Source organism: Chiloscyllium punctatum, chromosome 11 (assembly GCF_047496795.1).
Source record: "Chiloscyllium punctatum isolate Juve2018m chromosome 11, sChiPun1.3, whole genome shotgun sequence".
Classification (NCBI taxonomy): domain Eukaryota; kingdom Metazoa; phylum Chordata; class Chondrichthyes; order Orectolobiformes; family Hemiscylliidae; genus Chiloscyllium; species Chiloscyllium punctatum.
In genome coordinates, this window is record NC_092749.1 from 111449227 (window position 1) to 111467770 (window position 18544).

The 18544-nt window shown below is 45.1% G+C and overlaps 1 protein-coding gene across 2 annotated transcripts in view; it reads right to left on the reverse strand.

Moving 5' to 3' along the window:
- Nucleotides 1–18544, reverse strand: part of pcsk2 (proprotein convertase subtilisin/kexin type 2) — a 103562-nt gene that overhangs the window by 59307 nt on the left and 25711 nt on the right. Inside the window, exons 2-5 of one of the 2 annotated variants that reach the window (XM_072581528.1) lie at nt 17636–17740; nt 8420–8533; nt 5752–5860; nt 4396–4433 (exon numbers count right to left, since the gene is read on the reverse strand). In XM_072581528.1, coding sequence (XP_072437629.1) covers nt 4396–4433; nt 5752–5860; nt 8420–8533; nt 17636–17740 — 366 coding nt within the window. The remainder of the gene's footprint in view (nt 1–4395; nt 4434–5751; nt 5861–8419; nt 8534–17635; nt 17741–18544) is intronic. The other variant, XM_072581529.1, reaches the window with a different exon arrangement.

The window sequence follows — 18544 nt, forward strand, 5'->3', positions numbered from 1 at the left end:
ATTAAACTCCATTTGCCACCTCTCAGCCCAGCTCTGCAGCTTATCTATGTCTCTTTGTAACCTACAACACCCTTCATCACTATCCACAACTCCACCGACCTTATTTACCTGCAAATTTACCAACCCATCCTTCTACGCCCTCATCCAAAATGATGAACATCAGTGGACCCAACACCGACCCTTGTGGTACACCACCAGTAACTGGACTCCAGGATGAACATTTCCCATCAACCACCACCCTCTGCCTTCTTTCAGCAAGCCAATTACTGATCCAAACTGCTATATCTCCCACAATCCCATTCCTCCGTATTTTGTACAACAGCCTACTGTGGGGAACCTTATCGAACACCTTGCTGAAATCCATATACACCACATCAACCAGTTTACTCTCATCTACCTGTCTGGTCACCTTCTCAAAGAACTCAATAAGGTTTGTGAGGCACGACCTACCTTCACAAAACCATGCTAACTATCCTGAATCAAGTTATTCTTTTCGAGATGATTATAAATCCCATCTCTTATAACCTTTTCCAACACTTTATCAACATCTGAAGTAAGGCTCACTGGTCTATAATTACCAGGGTTGTCTCTACTCCCCTTCTTGAATAGAGGAACCACATTTGCTATCCTCCAGTCTTCTGGCACTATTCCTGTAGACAATGACAATTTAAAGATCAACGCCAAAGGCTCGGCAATCTCCTCCCTGGCTTCCCAGAGGATCCTAGGATAAATCCCATCCGGCCCAGGGGATGTATCTATTTTCACACTCTGCAGGATTTCTAATACCTCTTCCTTGTGAACCTCAATCCCACCCTAGTCTAGTAGCCTGTATCTCAGTGTTCTCCTCGACAACATTGTCGTTTTCTAGAGTGAATACTGTCAAAAAATAGTCATTTAGTGCTTCCCCTACCTCCTCTGACTCCACACACAACTTCCCACTACTATCCTTGATTGGCCCTAATCTTACTTTCGTCATTCTTTTATTCCTTAAATACCTATAGAAAGCCTTAGGGTTTACCCTGATCCTATCCGCCAACAACTTCTCATGTCTCCTCCTGGCTCTTCTGAGCTCTCTCTTTAGGTCTTTCCTGGCTACCTTGTAACCCTCAAGCGCCCTAATTGAGCCTTCACATCTCATCCTAACATAAGCCTTCTTCTTCCTCTTGACCAGAGATTCCACTTCCTTCATAAACCACGGCTCCGCGCTCTACAGCTTCCTCCCTCCCTGACAGGTACATACTTATCTAGGACACATGGGAGCTTTTCCTTGAATACGCTCCACATTTCTAATGTGGCCATCCCCTGCAGTTTCCTTCCCCACCCTATGCTTCCTAAATCTTGCCTAATCACATCATAACTGCCTTTCCCCCAGCTGGCACTCTTGCCCAGTGGTATACACCTATCCCTTTCTATCACTAAAGTAAACATAACAGAATTGTGATCGCTATCACCAAAGCTCACCTACTTCCAAGTCTAACACCTGGCCGGGCTCATTACCCAGCACCAAATGTAATCTGGCCTCACCCCTTGTTGGCCTGTCTACATACTGTGTCAGGAAGCCCTCCTGCATACACTCGACAAAAACTGACCCATCTATAGTACTCGTACTATAGTGTTCCCAGTCAATATTTGGAAAGTTGATGTCCCCCATGACAACTACCCTGCCTTTGTCACTCCTACCGAGAATCATCTTTGTTATCCTTTCCTCTACATCTCTGGAACTATTTGGAGGCCTATAGAAAACTCCCAACAGGGTGACCTCTCCTTTCCTGTTTCGAACCTCAGCCCATACTACCTTAGTTGACGTGTCCCCAAACATCCTTTCTGCAACTGTATTACTGTCCTTGACCAACAATGCCACACCTCCCCCTCTTTTACCATCTTCTCTGTCTTCAGTTGTTGAAGGTCAGTCATCTCATCTCCAGATGTCCTGGAGCTGAGATGACTGACCTTCAACAACCACAACCATCTTCTTATATGTCAGATATGGCTTTAACCAGTGGAGTGTTTGCCCCGTGATAGCTATTGATTTCAGTTTTGCCAGGGCTCCTTGATGCCACACTTGGTTGAATGCAGCCTTGATGTCAAGGGCTGTCTCTCTCCCCTCCCCTCTGGAATTCAGCTCTTTTGTCCATGTTTGAACCCAAGGCTGTAATGAGGTCATGAGCTGAGTAGCCCTGGGGGAACCCAAACTGGGCGTCACTGAGCAGGTTATTCCTGAGCAGGTGCTGCTGGGTAGTACTATGGATGACATGTTCCATCACTTTACTGATGATGGAAAGTAGACCGATGGGGTGGGAATTGGCCGGGTTGGATTTGTCCTGCTTTTCATGTACAGGACATACCTGGGCAGTTTTCCACATTGTCGGGTAGATATTGTAACTGCACAGGAACAGCTTGGCGAGGGGAGCAGCACATTCTGGAGCACAGGTCTTCAGTACTGTTGTCAAATGTTGTCAAGGCCTGTAGCCTTTGCAATATCCAGTACCTCCATCCGTTTCTTGATATCACGTGGAGTGAATCAAATCGGCTGGAGACTGGTATCTGTGACGCTGGGGAACCACTGGAGGAGCCCGAGATGGATCATCCACTCGGTACTTCTGGCTGAAGGTTGCTGTAAAAGCTTCAGCTTTATCTTTTCCGCTGATGTGCGGGGCTCTTCCATCACTGAGGATGAGGATGCGTGTGGAACCTCCTCCTCCAGTGATTTGTTTAATTGTCTACATTCACGACTGTGGCAGGACTGCAGAGCTTAGGTCTGATCTGTTGCTTGTGGGATCACTTAGCTCTGTCTATCACTTACTGCTTATGCTGTTTGGTGGCTTCACCAGGTTGACACCTCACCTTCAGGTCTCCCTGATGCTGCTCCTGACCTGCCCTCCTGTACTCTCATTGAACCAGGGTTGATCCCCAGGCTTGATGGGAATGGTTGAGTAGGGGATATGCTGGGCCATGAGGTTAAAGATTGTGCTGAAGGACAATTCTGCTGCTGTTAATGGCCCACAGCACCTCATTGTTCCACAGTCTTGAGTTGCTAGACCTGTTTGACGTCTGTCCCATGTAGCACGGTGATAGAGCCATACAACACAATGGAGGGTATTCTCAATGTGAAGGTGGGTCAACTGTGCGGTGGTCACTCTTACCGATACTGTCATGGACAGATGCTGTAGGAAGAATATTATTAAACTGGAGATGGACAGAAAACATTTACCAAGATGTTGCTGGAAATGGAGGGTTTGAGTTATAAAAATCGGCTGGATAGGCTGGGACTTCTTTCACTGGAGCTTAGGAGGCAGAGGGGTGACCTTGTAGAGGTTTATAAAATCATGAGATGCATGGATAAGGAGAATAGTAAGGGTTTTTCCCCTAGGTTGGGCAAGTTCAAAACTAGAGGGCTTATTTTTAAGGTGAGAGGAGAAAGCTTTAGAAGGGACATGAAGGGAGCTTTTTTGCACAGAGAGTGGTTTGTGTGAGGAATGAACTTCCAGAGGAAGTGTAGAATGCAGGTACAGTTACAACGTTTAAAAGACATTGGGATAAGTTCATGAATATGGAGGAACATGGGCCATCCCACCTAGATCCACCTCATCCCTGTAACCATGCATGCTCTATGGCTAACCCACCTAGCCTGCACACTCTGGACAATTTCCCATATCCAATCCATCTAACCTGCAGATCTTTGGGTTGTGGGAGAAAACCCATGCAGACAAGGGGAGACTGTGCAATCTCCACACAGACAGTCACCCGAGGGTGGAATCAAACCCAAGTCCCTGGGGCTGTGAGGCAGCAGTGCTAACCACTGAGCCACCTGGCCTGGCCTCTACTTCTCGTGTCAGTGCAACAATTCCTTCAGCAGCAAATACATTAATCAATATTGTTAAGTCAAAATTCAACTTTGGAAGGATGTGAGCCAACCTCAGGTAGGCAGGACTAGTTTAGTTTGGGATTATGGACGACATGGACTCGTTGGACCAAATGGTCTGTTTCCATGCTGTATGATTCTGTGATTTGACTCTGATGTCTTAATATGGACTAACACACACTTTGTGTGAGAACTCATGTGTTGTTGAGATCCGTGTATCAAAACGAGCATATCTCAAGTGTAGCCGTCATCTCAATTCTGAACCTGGATTGTACAATCAGTCACATCTTCAGTGACAAATGGTGCAGGTTCATTGATTTGCAGTCCTTCCTTTTTAAAAACATATTACACACAGATGAAAGTTTAGGAATTCTGCCAGTACACTGTTTCTGTCCATTTGGTATTCAAAGAAGCATCTGTCTGCAGTCTGCAGGCAATCAATTATTATCTTTTATTGCTTGTCATGTCGATCAACACATTCACCACTCTTATCGAAACTAATTATATGCAAGAGAAAGTGGTTGTGTACTTACATAGTTTTCCGCAAGGTCAGGGTGCAGGTAATCAATTCCTGCATTAAAACAATAAGTAGGTTACATAAACGGAATTCAAATTTGTAAAAGAAGGTGCTATAAACTGATCCAATTACATTTTTCAGCAACTTTGAAGGGTTTGAAGTATTGAGAAACTGCGTTTGAATCATCTGGAATAAAAGGTGTTTGCAGAGTTCTGGTGAAAGCTGGGGGTATGAGGGCCATAAAAGCAGAAAACCTCAGGAACTTTATTTGGATGAGCACTTGAAATGTCATAACATTCAAGGCTTATGAGGTGGTACAGACTTGATGGGCCGAAGGGCTTCATTTGTACTGTACGATTCTCTGATTTAATGTCTGCGGATGCTGGAAATGCGAAACAAACACAGAGCATGCTGGAGAAACTCAGCAGGTCTGGCAGTATCTGCAGTGAGAGAAATAAAATTCAACATTTCCAGTCCAAATTAGTCTTCTTCAGAACAGTTCTATCACTTAGTGACATCCGTTATCTATTGTGTAACATTCAAATAGAACAGAGATTGACAGACGCTGGAGAACTGAAACAAAAAACAGAAATTACAGGAGAAACTCAGCAGGCCTGGCAGCATCTGTGGAGAGAGAAACAGAGTTACTATTTCAAGTCTGGTGACTCTCGATCAGGACTCCTCTCTGAGGTTTTTCATCTTTGATGAAATGGTCAACATGCTGATGGTTTCTTTCTTGGGCATCAACTTTTAAGAGCTCTGAAGGACAGTCATACCAGACTCAAAACGTTAACACTGTTTCCCTCCCCACTCCAGATTTACTGAGGTTCTCCAGCATTCTCTGTGTTTAGTCAGTTACAGTACAGAATCCTTATTTTGTGGAAGAGGGCCCTTCGGCCCATAGAGTTCACACTGGCCCTCTGAAGCGCATCCCACCTAGACTCACCCCATCCCTATAACCATGCATGCCCCAGGGCGAACCCACCTAGCCTGCACACTCTGGACAATTTCCCATGTCCAATCCACCTAACCTGTAGATCTTTGGACTGTGGGAGGAAGCCCATGCAGACAAGGGGAGAACGTGCAAACTCCACACAGACAGTCACTCAAAGGTGGAAGCAGCAGCGCTAACCACTGAGCCACCGTGCTGCCCTGGCCTCTGCTCCTTAAGTCAGTGCAACGATTCCTTCAGCAGCAAATACATTAATCAATATCGTTAATTCAAGTGTTGTGAGTTTAAATGGCAATTATAACTGGGGAAAGACATTTAATGCATTTGCTTCCTTCTCAGAGATGTATTATCCATTAAAACAAACAGAGCAGTATGTAAGCACTTCACCGCCAAGAGCAGCAACATGTCATTAACTCTTACCATCATCCATGATTGCGATGGTTACTCCTTTTCCAGTGTAGCCCAACTCCCACGCTTCAGCCACATTCAGGTCCAAACCAGGGGTCCCATCAGCTTGCCCTGTGTTGACCTGTTTTAGCAGGAAAAGATGTTTCTACAGTTGCACCCATTTCTTTCTCAGATCTCAATCCCGATTTCAACCCTCCCTGCCCCGGTTGTGGTGGGGGGAGAGGTGAGGGGGTAAACTTGGGGGCTGGGGCAGCCCGTGGAAATAAAGCCCCCGTAACTCCCTGGCACATGAAGCCTCCTGGGCGTTCTTTTGCAATTCTCTACCCCGGAGAGCAATGACAGCTCAATCATGGGGTAGATTCAAGGCAGAAGTCAAAAGATTAAAGAAAGCAATAGACTTCTGGATATTAAAGATTTCAAGGGTATAGTGCAGGAAAATGACTGGGTAAAAGAGCCATGGTCTAGTTGAATGGCCCAGTATCCTTGAAGGGCTGAATAGCCTGCTTTGCTCCTATCTTTCAAGGTCCCTCACTGTAGGTAGGTGGGGTGGGAAATCTTCCTCTTGAATATTACCATCAGGAGGGGCTTGGTCTGACACCATTGTGATTTAAACAAACATTAGCTGAAATGGGTGCAATCTCAGATGACAGCAGCAGACTGGGACCGTTATGGGAATTGGGATCAAAAGGATTCAAAGTGAACCCCAGCTCTTTTGTTCCTTACCTTTGCTCCATTTCAGGGCCAGGGACTTCCTCCTCCAGTCCTCACTGAGACCTCTACCCATTCCCATTCCAGCCTCGCCTCTTTAATCTCAACTGCATGGTAAATGAGCCTGGGAGTTCAAGTGGCTCCTGGGTCAGGCAAATGCCTTTTCTCATCATTCCTCGAAACCAAAACCTAGTCCCTCTTTCCCAGAATGAGACATGATCTTGTTGAAACATATAAGACCTGAGGGGAACTTGACAATGAGGATGCTGAAAAAGATTTGTCTTCTTGGAGGAGAGACTGAAACTGAGGAACACACGTTGAATACATGGACTCTCCTGTTCAAAATCACAATGTGGAAAATATTTTCTTTTCCCTCTGGAGGGTTTTCAGTCTTTGGGAAGTCTCTTCCCTCGAGAGAGGGAGAGATGGGGGTTTTTGAATACTTTTAAGGCTGGGGTGAACAGATTCATGACTAACAGAAATCAAATGTTAATGGGAAACCAGAGTTTATGATTAGCTATGACGTAGATCGACACCAACTCTTTTGAGGGCGACAGCTTTATTTAAATAATTTGATCATCAAAGGTGGATATCCCTAATTGCTGTGGAGAAGCAGCATCTTTGAACTTTTCTTTTTAGATTGCTTACACTGTCGAAACAGGCCCTTTGGCCCATCTAGCCCTCTGAACAGCAACCCACCCAGACCCATTCCCCTAACACTACAGGCAATTTAGCATGGCCAATTCACCTAACCTGCACAGTTTTGGACTGTGGAAAGAAACCCACGCAGACATAGGGAGAATGTGCAAACTCCACACAGACAGTTGCCCGATATGGGAATTGAACCCCGGCCTCTAGGCATTGCGAGGTAGCAGTGCTAACCACTGTGCCACTGTGCCACCCCAGTAGTTCTGCAATGGTTCATAAGCTTTAGGCAATTCAAGTAATCTAATCTAATCTAAAAGAGGGTATTGGATGATTATATAGATAGAAATGGTGTGCTGGGATTTGGGGAAAAGGCACTGAGATAGAATTGTGCACATACAATGGGCTGAATGGCCTCCGTCAGCACTTCTGTGACCTACAAGGCCCTTGGGAGGGGATTGACCAGTGACAGTGAAGGAACAGCAATATATTTCCAAGTCAGGACAGTGAGTGACTAGGAGGGGGACTTGCAGTGGGTGGTGTTCCCAGGTATATGCTGCCTTCTGGATGGTAGAGGTAGATGGTAAGTTGGAAGCTGCTGGTGAGTTACTGCAGTGCATCTTGTAGGTAGCAAGGTAGAAGCAATTTAAACTTAATATGACAAGTTAGTATTAGCAATGGTGAGCACATAAATGTGGATCATACTGAAAACCCATCTGGTGCACCATGTCCTATGGGGAAGGAAACTGCCATCCTTACCTGGTCTGGCCAACATGTGACTCCAGACGCATTTCAATGTGATTTACTCTTAACTACCCTCTGAAATGGCTAAACAATTAAGGCCCTTTCAGAGTTGACATAATGCTAAATGTTATTCAATCCCTGGGAATTAGGTAAAATAGAATCCCAATGAATATGAAAATCCCATTCTCATTTTGATAAACAAAAGTTCATTTCCAATTGGGAAATAAAGAAACAATGAAAGCTGGAGGATGAATATATCTCATTCTTTTGTTCTAAGTCTTGCTCCCCTAGACAAATCACGTCACCAAGTCTCACATATGCCCGCCCCTCAGGTAGCTCTTTTCTCATCACTGCTGGGTTCATAGCCTGGTGCTTCCTATCTTTGGGAGATGGCACTATTGGCACACAATGTGCAGCAGGTTGACAGGACCAATCCTGTCTCAGGATAATTGGGGAGGGGCAAAACATAATGGCCTCACCCAGCTGTGTCCAGAGAAGAATTTCAACAAAGGCACATAAACAGTGGTAAACATCAAGCAGACACAAGAGATGAAGAGATGTAGGTAAGTCAGATGTTGCTTACAAGATACCATTGTTTAGTAAACAAAGGATCATTCATCATGATACCAATTTCACGAATACTCCGATATCCTCGCTTCCTTCTATTAAATGCTTCTTGCTGCACGGCATGTTTTACCTGCAAGAGAAATAATCTGTTTGAGGGCATACAGAAATATTAGTTTCGGTTTAAAGATTCATGAATTAAAAATTTCAAACCGACTTGTGATGTTTTATTTGCTGATGGAGAACTCAATCTGAACACGGAGATGTGTTTCCTTAACACTATATTCTCAATACACCTTTAAACAAATACCCAGGTCAGGCTCAGCCATGACCTTGCACTTCACCATTCACCTTACAAAGAAACAGGTAATGATGGACAGCAAAGGAGTCAAAGTTCCAACTAATCGGTTGCACACAATGCACCTTGTGTATTTCATACTGCCCCTCCTGCCAACTGGCAGTGTAAAGACAAAAAGATAAAAGACAAGGGCACCATTGAGAAAGAGTGAAGTTGGGTAGCACCATCACCAAGGCAATGCAGAGTTCACAGTCTACAGCAGGATGCATCAGGGATCTCTGATACAGGAGATCATAGGACCTCCTTGCTCACTCCTACCAGGTTATAGAGTCATAGAGATGTACAGCAAGGAAACAGACCCTTCAGTCCAACCCGTCCATGCCGACCAGATATCCCAACCTAATCTAATCCCACCTGCCAGCACCCGGCCCATATCCCTCCAAATCCTTCCTATTCATATACCCATCCAAATGCCTCTTAAATTTTGCAATTGTACCAGCCTCCACCACTTCCTCTGGCAGCTCATTCCATACAAGTACCACCCTCTGCATGAAAAAGTTGCCCCTTAGGTCTCTTTTATATCTTTCCCCTCTCACCCCAAACCTATGCCCTCTAGTTCTGGACTCCCCGACCCCAGGGAAAAGACTTTGTCTATTTATCCTATCCATGCCCCTCATAATTTTGTAAACTTCTATTATGTCACCCCTCAGCCTCTGACACTCCAGGGAAAACAGCCCCAGCCTGTTCAACCTTTCCCTGTATCTCAGATCCTCCAACCCTGGCAACATTCTTGTAAACCTTTTCTGAACCCTTGTTTCACAACAGCTTTCCGATAGGAAGGAGACCAGAAGTGCACACAATATTCCAACAGTGGCCTAACCAATGCCCCGTACAGCCACAACACTGTTGAATCCATCCCCCAGACACGTTTAACACAGAAAAACATCCCAAGGCATTTCACAGAAGCATATACATAAAAATCACAAATAAACCTGTTGCACTATAACCTGATTTGGAGCGGCCAGTGTTGGACTGGGGTGTACCAAGTTAAAAGTTACACAACACCAGGTTATAGTCCAACAGGTTTATTTGGAATCACTAGTGCTGCTCCTTTATCAAGTGATTGAATGAAAGGCTAGTGCTTCCAAATAAACCTGTTGGACTATAACCTGGTGTTGTGTGACTTTTAACTTTATCCCAGTCCAACACCTGCACCTTCACATTACATATAGCACTGAACCACTGAAGGACATTTTAGGAAGGTTAGGACCAGGTACTTAACAAAGTAAATATAAAAGACAGTATTCCAGGAAAGGGAAAGACAGCGAGGTTTACAGAGGGAATGCCAGAGCTTCGGGCCCAGACAGCTGAAGGAATGACCACCAAGAAGGGAATGATTCAGATCAGTGAATGGACAGGTGGCCAGTATTAGAGGGTCGTAGGAAATCAGGAACCTTTCTGATGACGATTCTCAAGAGAGTGAGGTAAAATCTTTCAAAAAGCCAGAGGTTGGTGACAATCATCTGTTTCCAAACAAACTGGTTCTGCAAAAGGAAGTTTCCACAGCCGCACACAGCCTCCATCGGTGAAATGAAGGCAAACCATTGTGAAATTATGGTGTCAGATTAAAGGCCGGAAGACAGAGAGAAAGGCTATTCTTGATGATAATGGCCTGTCATGTTAAAGCAAATAACCCTTCAACATGAACTTTTCTACATTTATTTATATATATTTATTACCCATCTATGGTTGCCCCTTGAGAAAGTGGGGGCGAGCTGCCTTCTTGAACCGCTGCAGTCCACATTCTGCAGATTGTGCCATAATGCCCTGAGGGAGGGAATTGCAGGATTGTGACCCAGTGACAGTGAAGGAATGGTGATATATTTCCAAGTCAGGATGGTGAGTGACTGAGAGGGGAACTTACAGAGGGTGGTATTCCCATATATCTGCTGCCCTTGTCCTTCTAGATGGAACGCATCACAGGTTTGGAAGGTGCTGTTGGAGAAGCCTTGGTAAGTTACTCCAGTGTACCTTGAAGATGGTACTGCTGCAACTGAGTGTCGGTGGTGGAGGGAGTGGATATTTGTGGGTGTGGTGCCAATCAAATGAGTTGCTTTGCCCTGCATGGTGTCAAACTTCTTGAGTGTTGTTGGAGCTGCACCCATCCAGGCAAGTGGGGAATATTCCATCACACTCCTGACTTGTGCCTTGTAAGTGGTGGACAGGCTTTGGAAAGTCAGGAGGGGAGTTACTTGTCAGAATTGCCAGAATTCTGGAAGTAATGAGTCCAGGATTGATATTGGGAAAAAATTCTCTGTATTTACACAGCATCTGCTTCAACCATAGGCTTTTATAGCCAATGAAGTACTTTGAATTGTATAGAAACGAAACCAGAAATTGCTGGAAAAGCTCAGCGAGTCTGGCAGTATCTGTGAAGAGAAATCAGAATTAACGTTTCGGGTCTGGTGACCATTCCACAGAATGGACCCTAAAACGTTAACTCTGGTTTCTCTCCACAAATGCTACCAGACTTGCTGAGATTTTCCAGTGATTTCTGGTTTTGTTTCTGATTTATACGACATCTGCAGTTCTGTTGGTTTTCACATTGAGGTGTCGTCCTTGTTATAAGGTCATAATGTCATAGAGTCCTACAGCACAGAGACAGGCTCTTTGCCCCAAACTGGTCCATGCAGTCTATGCTAACCCCATTTCCCTGCACTTGGCCCACATCTCTCTAATCCTTTCCTATGCATGTATTTGTCCAAATGCCTTTTAAATGTTGTTAATATACCTGCGTCAACCACTTCCACTGGCAGCTCATTCCATATGCACCCCACCCTCTGTATAAAAGAGTTGCCCCTCAGGTTCCCTTTTATTCTTTCCCCTCTAACCTTAAACTGATGCCCTCCTATCCTTGATTCCCAGTGCGGAGAAAAAGACTGAATTCATTCACCCTATCAATGCATCTCAAGATCTCATACACTTCCACAAGATCCCCCCTCAGTCTCCCCTCAGTGATACAGGATGGGATTATAGGGACCATCAGCCTGGGACCTGCACTGAGAATTATTTCCACGTGAATATTTCAGGTGCACGCAAGTGTGACCACGTAAAAGGTTATTGAGGAAATTGGCGGCAGTATAATTCAAGGCACAGGTGGGAGAAGAAGATGGAGCACCCAATTATCTGGCACTCAAGCCCCACACACTGTGCCCTGGCACTGCACTCAGTGCCCTCGCCACATGTGCAGTGACGCTGGTATCGGGACCCAACTGAAGAACACTCTCTCACAGAATTCTTCAAGGGCATCCTGTCTCACAAACTCATCTCCGTATCCACTCAACGCTTTATTCAACGGCACTTGTCGTGACTTTTAACAAAACTGCAACCATTCCACCCCGTCCCAATTCCGCTCGCCAGATCATAACTTAGAGGGCATCGGTTTAAAGTGAGAGGGGAAAGATTTAAAAGGGACCTAAGGGGTAACTTTTTCACGCAGAGGGTGGTGCACGTATGGAATTGGTGGAGGCTGGTACAATAACATCATTTAGAAGGCATCTGGACGGGTATAGGGTTTAGACGGATATGGGCCAAGTGCTGGCAAATGGGACTAGATTAGGTTAGGATATCTGGTCGGCATGGACAAGTTGGAACGAAGGGTCTGTTTCTGTGCTGTACATCTCTATCACTCTATAATTCTAAAGTAAGATCTCATTTCTACCCACCATCCTCACTCACTATAAGAATAGGAACAGGAGTAGGCCATTCGGTCCCTTGAGCCTGCTCTGCCATTCAACAGGATCATGGCTGATCCAAGATTTTTCATGTCCAACCTCCTGCTATTTTCCCATAACCCTTCCTTCCCCAACTGATCAAGAATTTATCTCAGTCTTAAATATAAACAAGGACTCTGCCCCCACAGTTCTCTCTGCGGCAAGGAATTCCAAAGACTCACAACCCTCTGGGAGAAGAAATTCCTCCCCATCTCAGTCTTAAGTTGGAGCCCCAATGTTCTGAGATTGTACCCTCTGGTCCAAGCTTCTCCCATGAGGGGGATCATTCTCTCAGCATTGACCCTGTCAAGCTCCTTAAGAATCCTCCACCTTCATTCACTGCCTTCACTCACTCATTGCTCCACACATCCCCCCCAACCTGTTTCCTGGTCACCCTATTCCCGATCCTGTATCTGCCAGCCTCCCACTCACTCGCAGGGAACGATAAACAGCAAAGAGGCAGAGCAGTGAGAGGGAGGGAGAAGTGATGAGGGGAGGTTTTGAGGCAGAGCTGAAAATGTGTTGCTGGAAAAGCGCAGCAGGTCAGGCAGCATCCAAGGAGCAGGAGAATCGACGTTTCGGGCATGAGCCCTTCTTCAGGAATTGAAACGTCGATTCTCCTGCTCCTTGGATGCTGCCTGACCTGCTGCGCTTTTCCAACAACACATTTTCAGCTCTGATCTCCAGCATCTGCAGTCCTCACTTTCTCCTAGAGGTTTTGAGGCAGCCAGGAGGTAATGAGTGAGGTAATGGGAGTGGGGCAGTGAGCAAATCACAAACCAGAGACTTGGACTGAATTAATCTCACGCGTTGTAAAATGAACACTGTAAGCGGTCTTATTCTTTGACGTAGGCAAATTGATGTAGCAGTAATATCAGAGGAACTGTGACTGCACTGGGCAGTGAGTGCAGCCTCTGAAGTTTCTGTGGTGGTAAACACAGCCTTTTCCAACATTATTTCAGGAAAACACACCCTAACAGCTTAGAATAGATGACACCATCAGTTTTTCTTATTTGCCTCGTGAATATTTCGCTTTTAAGTCTGCTTTCTAGAGGCCTGGGTAGAAGTGTTTGTGTCCAAATCATCATCATCGGAGCAATCTTTCTCAAGTGCCCAGTCAATCTCATCCTCAAGTGTGAATCACTACCATTCTATTTACAGTGGCGAAAATAGATCATGTACTTTATTTTAGTTTTTTACAATTCAACACAGAATATTGCCGAGTTTGTGGCTTTATGACTGCTCCAGACACTTAACTCGCCTTTGGAGAGATTGAATGCTTTTGAATTTCTGGCTCTTGTGAGCTGGAGTGTTGTAACAAACATGGAGAAGAGATTTTACATGAAGCCACTAGAGTCAGGAAACCATCCCAACAAAAATGAAAACAATAAAGGGGTGAAAATCTGCTCAATGCGTGTTCCTCACTGCTTCCTTCATTTGTTCCTGCCTTCCACATGCTCACTCAGCAACAGTGAGACAATTGATTCGGGGGAGGGACTGATGAGTTTTATCTGCATCGTGCCTCCTGGAAAATTGTGGGGGCGGGGTGGGCAGGGGCTGGGGGGAAGGTGTAGACTTGTCTGGAGGTCAGTTGAAGGTAGGGTCATGGTTAGATCAGTCAAGTCACCTGCTGACAATCACAACTGGACCTCAGCAATGTAAGGCCCACCTCAACACCAGAGCCTCTCAATACCTTCAGTGCAGATGAGGATATGGCAGATTAGAATGATATAAACGATAAGTTATATCAATATCAGAATTAGGAGCAGGAGAAAAACAGATAGCCTCTCAAGCCTATTCTGCCAATCGATAATATTACAATCACGGAATCCCTACAGTGCAGAAAGAGGCCACTCAGCCCATCGGGTCGGCATCGAACCTGCAAAATGCCTCCCCACCCTATCTCTACTGCCTCACATTTTCCATGACTAACTCACCTAGCCTACACATTCCCTGGACACTACACCATGGCCAATCTACCCAAATTGAACAATTTAGCATGGCCAATCCCCCCTAACCTGCATATCTTTGGACTGTGGGAGGAAACTGGAGCACCTGGAGGAAACCCACACAGATGGTCACCCGAGGGTGGAATCAAACCCGGGTCCCCAGTATTGTGAAGCAGCAGTGCTAACCACTGAGCCGCACCATTGTGGATTCGATCACTCCATGGTTTCACCTACCCCTGATTAACTTCCATCACCCTTCCCCCGACCCTTCCTCACTTACCAATGGTTCCTGGGATGAGACCTTCCATTGAGGAGGAAGAGTTGAAGAAGTGAGGACTTTGAAGAGGAGCAAGCTCAGGGAAGTTTGGATAGAGATTTTCAAGATCATGAGGGGGCTGGTCAGAGTGAATAGGGAGAAACTCTTCCCAGTCAAAAAGTGTGGTGCTGGAAAAGCACAGCGAGTCAGGCAGCATCTGAGGGGCAGGAGAGTCAACGTTTCGAGCATAAGCTCTTCACCATTCAAATAGATGGAGAACTATAGTGCACAGATTCAAAATAGTTTGTACAAGAAGTAATTGTGAGATGAGGCAAAAAAAGCATTTTCACCCAGTAGGTGTTTATGGTGTGGAATACACTCCCTGGAAATGTGGGGGAGGCAGGTTCAATTGAGGCATTCAAGAGGGACATTGGATAGTTATTTAAATAGGAGCAATGTGCAGGGTAATGGGGAAAAGGAGATTGGTACTGAGTTAAAATGCTCAGAAAGCGAGTGCAGGTATAATCGCTGCCTTTATTTACCTCTGCCTGAAAACTACACAAAGATTCTGCTCCTACCAACCTTTCAGGAAGAGAATTCCAAAGAACCACCAACCCCACTTTGTGAGATAAAACTTCCCTTGCACTCTGTCTTAAATGGGTGACCTATCATTTTTAAACAGCGATCCCCTCGTTCTAGTTCTTCCAACAAATGGAAACATCATTGCCACCTGCATCCTGTCGATACCTTTCAGGATCTTTAATCAATCAAGTCACCTCTTTATCTTTTAAACTTCAGCAGATACAAACCCAACCTGTCCAACTTTCCCAATGAAATAACCCATCCATTCCAGGAATAACTCAAGGCAAGGCCACCATAGTCTTACCAGCCCATAGGGCTGCTCTGTCTAATTACAGAGAGACAACTGGTGGTGGTTTAACCTGAGGGCCACCACGCCTCGGGCGAGGGGAGAGGTTGAGAAAAAGAGTCCTTCATGGTCACCTCAGCCAGTGCGGGAATTGAACCCACACTGTTGGCATCACTCTGCGTCACAAGCTCACCTTTGAATGGTGCGTTAGAGAGGTATCCACAGTGTCTGGAGACTGTAGGTCTTTGCTAGATGGTTGGTAACCTCAGTGAGGGAGTTTTTGTAAAGTGTGAGCTTGGATTCTGGGGTTGCAATGATGTCAAAACTGTCAAGGTTAATGTATTTCCAAATTGGGAATCACATGGCAATGTACACTGACAACAAAAAGCTGATGCCATCCTCTTTGGCTGCTCTGCGTTTGTTTTTCTTTATCACACTGGCTGGAATTTGATAAGAACAGGAGGAGATCTTTCTGCCATTCAGTCAGGTCAGGGTCCGTCTGTACCCCAACTCCATTTAGCCAGAAATGGAAAGAGACCAAAAGACCATAATACCTAGGACAGAAGTCGGCCATTCAGCCCATTGACACTGCTCCACCATTCAATGAGTTCACAGCTGGTCTGATAATCCTCAAACCCTCTTTCCTTCCTTTTCCACATGATGCTACTGATTAAAAATCTGTCAAAATCTTGCCTGAAAAAGTGTTCAATCCATCGATAGCTAGATGCAGATCGCAATGAGAGGAGTACAATCAGTCTTTGCATCATCTTTGACTGTACAAAAGATCTTTCTACGCTGTGATTTGCATAAATAATGCAGATATCGGCTCATATACTTTGTCTTGTAATATGTACAAACTTCACTTACTGAAGCCTCCAAAAGATTCGACTGAATGTATTGTAATATATCATTTATAAAGCCCACTTTATTTTAGTTGGTTAAGATAATTGCTGTCCTATTAAGACAAACAACGCAACCATGACAATGGGGATTTCAAATTATTTACCACATCAGTCCGATCACTTCCTGCTTATCTTCCATTTCTGAATTTGCTGTTTCTTTACAATGTGTCATCCGTTGATTTGAACAATAACAGAGGGCGATGGTGGAATAGTGGTAATGCTAGAGACCTACAGGTAATGTCCTGGGGCATGGGATTGACCTCACCTTGACAACTGGTGAAATTTAAATTCAGTGGAAAGTTAATTTCAGTGATGGTGACCATCACACTATTATCAATCATTGTACAAGCTCATCTGCTTCACTAATGTCCTGATGTGGGGGTGCCGGTGTTGGACTGGGGTGGGCAAAGTCAGACGTCACATGCCACCAGGTTCTAGCCCAGCAGGTTTATTTGAAATCACAAGCTTTCAGAGCGCTGCTCCTTCATCAGATGAAGCTCACTTCACTGAAAGCTTGTGATTTCAAATAACCTTTTGGACTATAACTTGGTGTCGTGAGACTTCTGACTTTTGTTCACTAAAGTCCCTCAGGGAAGGAAATCTGCTGTCCTTACCTGGTCTGGCCTACATGTGACTCCAGACCCACAGCAATGTGGTTGACTCTTAACTGCCCTTTGAAATGGTTCAGAGAGCCATCTAGTTCATAAGGGATGGGAAATAAATGCTCGCCTTGCCAGTGTTTCTCACATTCCATGAAAGAATAAGGGAAGAAAATATGTACTTTAACACCCACAATTTAACATAGTCCGAGAAAAAGCAATACCAAACTTTCTCAGCATGCAAATCACATCCACATCTTTATCTGTACCACAGTGAAACTGTACAGATGAGACAAAATGTCACTCTCTTCACTCTCACATCTCCTTTTGTAATGATGTGAGCCAGCCCCGCAGTAAATTCAGAGCGAACCGTATCTGATGCAAATTACATTTGATAACATTCTTACAAAATTAGAGAACAGAAATGGACTTTTGAATTATCAGATGCTTTCAAGGGTTATGTTTTTTCTCTTTCTGAATTTGTTCGCTACGGCTTGAATGATTGTTTTTGCTCCCTGCTGATTAGCTGACCACATTATGAGTTGTTGCCTAGGTAACGGCTGCTGAAGGGTGGAGAAGCATTAGCTTACCCTTGGGTTCTTTTCCAGATAAAGCTTGTATCGAGTATTGCGTCTTTGCCTGGCCTTTGGAATACCGTTATGAGCAAAGTGATAGAGTCCATCTCCAAATGGGAGCTGTAGCAAAACAGAAAGTGTTTAATCAATACCTTACTGTCAATGCTGTGGCTGTCCCATGAATTTTGTATGGGTATCTTCAGTTGAGAATAAATGTCTACACTCTTTCGATTTTCGCTTTCACTAGAAGCATCTTAATCTAATTCTTCGAGTGGAAATCAGACACATGGTGGAAGGACTTCACATTTAAGTCTCCACCCAATTTCAAGTCAATGAGTACAGAATCACTACAGTGTGGAAGGAGGCACTTCGGCCCATCAAGTCTCTACTGACCTACCGAAGGGCAACCCTCCCAGACACCCCATCATGTCCCACAGCCCCACATTTCCAAAGGCTAATCCACCTACCCGAAACATCCCTGGACACTTTGCCACGTCCAATCCACCCAACCTGCACACCTTTGGACTGTGGGAGGAAACTGGAGTACCTGGGGGAAACCCACGCAGTCACGAGGAGAACGTGCAAACTCCACGCAGACAGTTGTCCGAGAGTGGAATCGAATCTGGGTCCCCAGCGCTGTGAGGAAGCGATGCTAACCACTGAGCCACTGTGCCAGCTACAATAGAGTATGGAGAGCAAAGCCAGCATTTCACCTGGTCCCACAGTGGCCCCAGTGTAGTGATTCCATTTACAATGCCTCCCTCAAACTCATTGCTCTGCACTCAATAGATTTCATGCACTGGCTCTTTGCACTTTCTGGAAAATGCCAGACAGCTACAGAATCATTTTGTGTTACATGTGGAATCTATTGGTGAAGAATCTTCAAATAATTCACTATACTGGAGAATAGTTTAACCCTTAAGT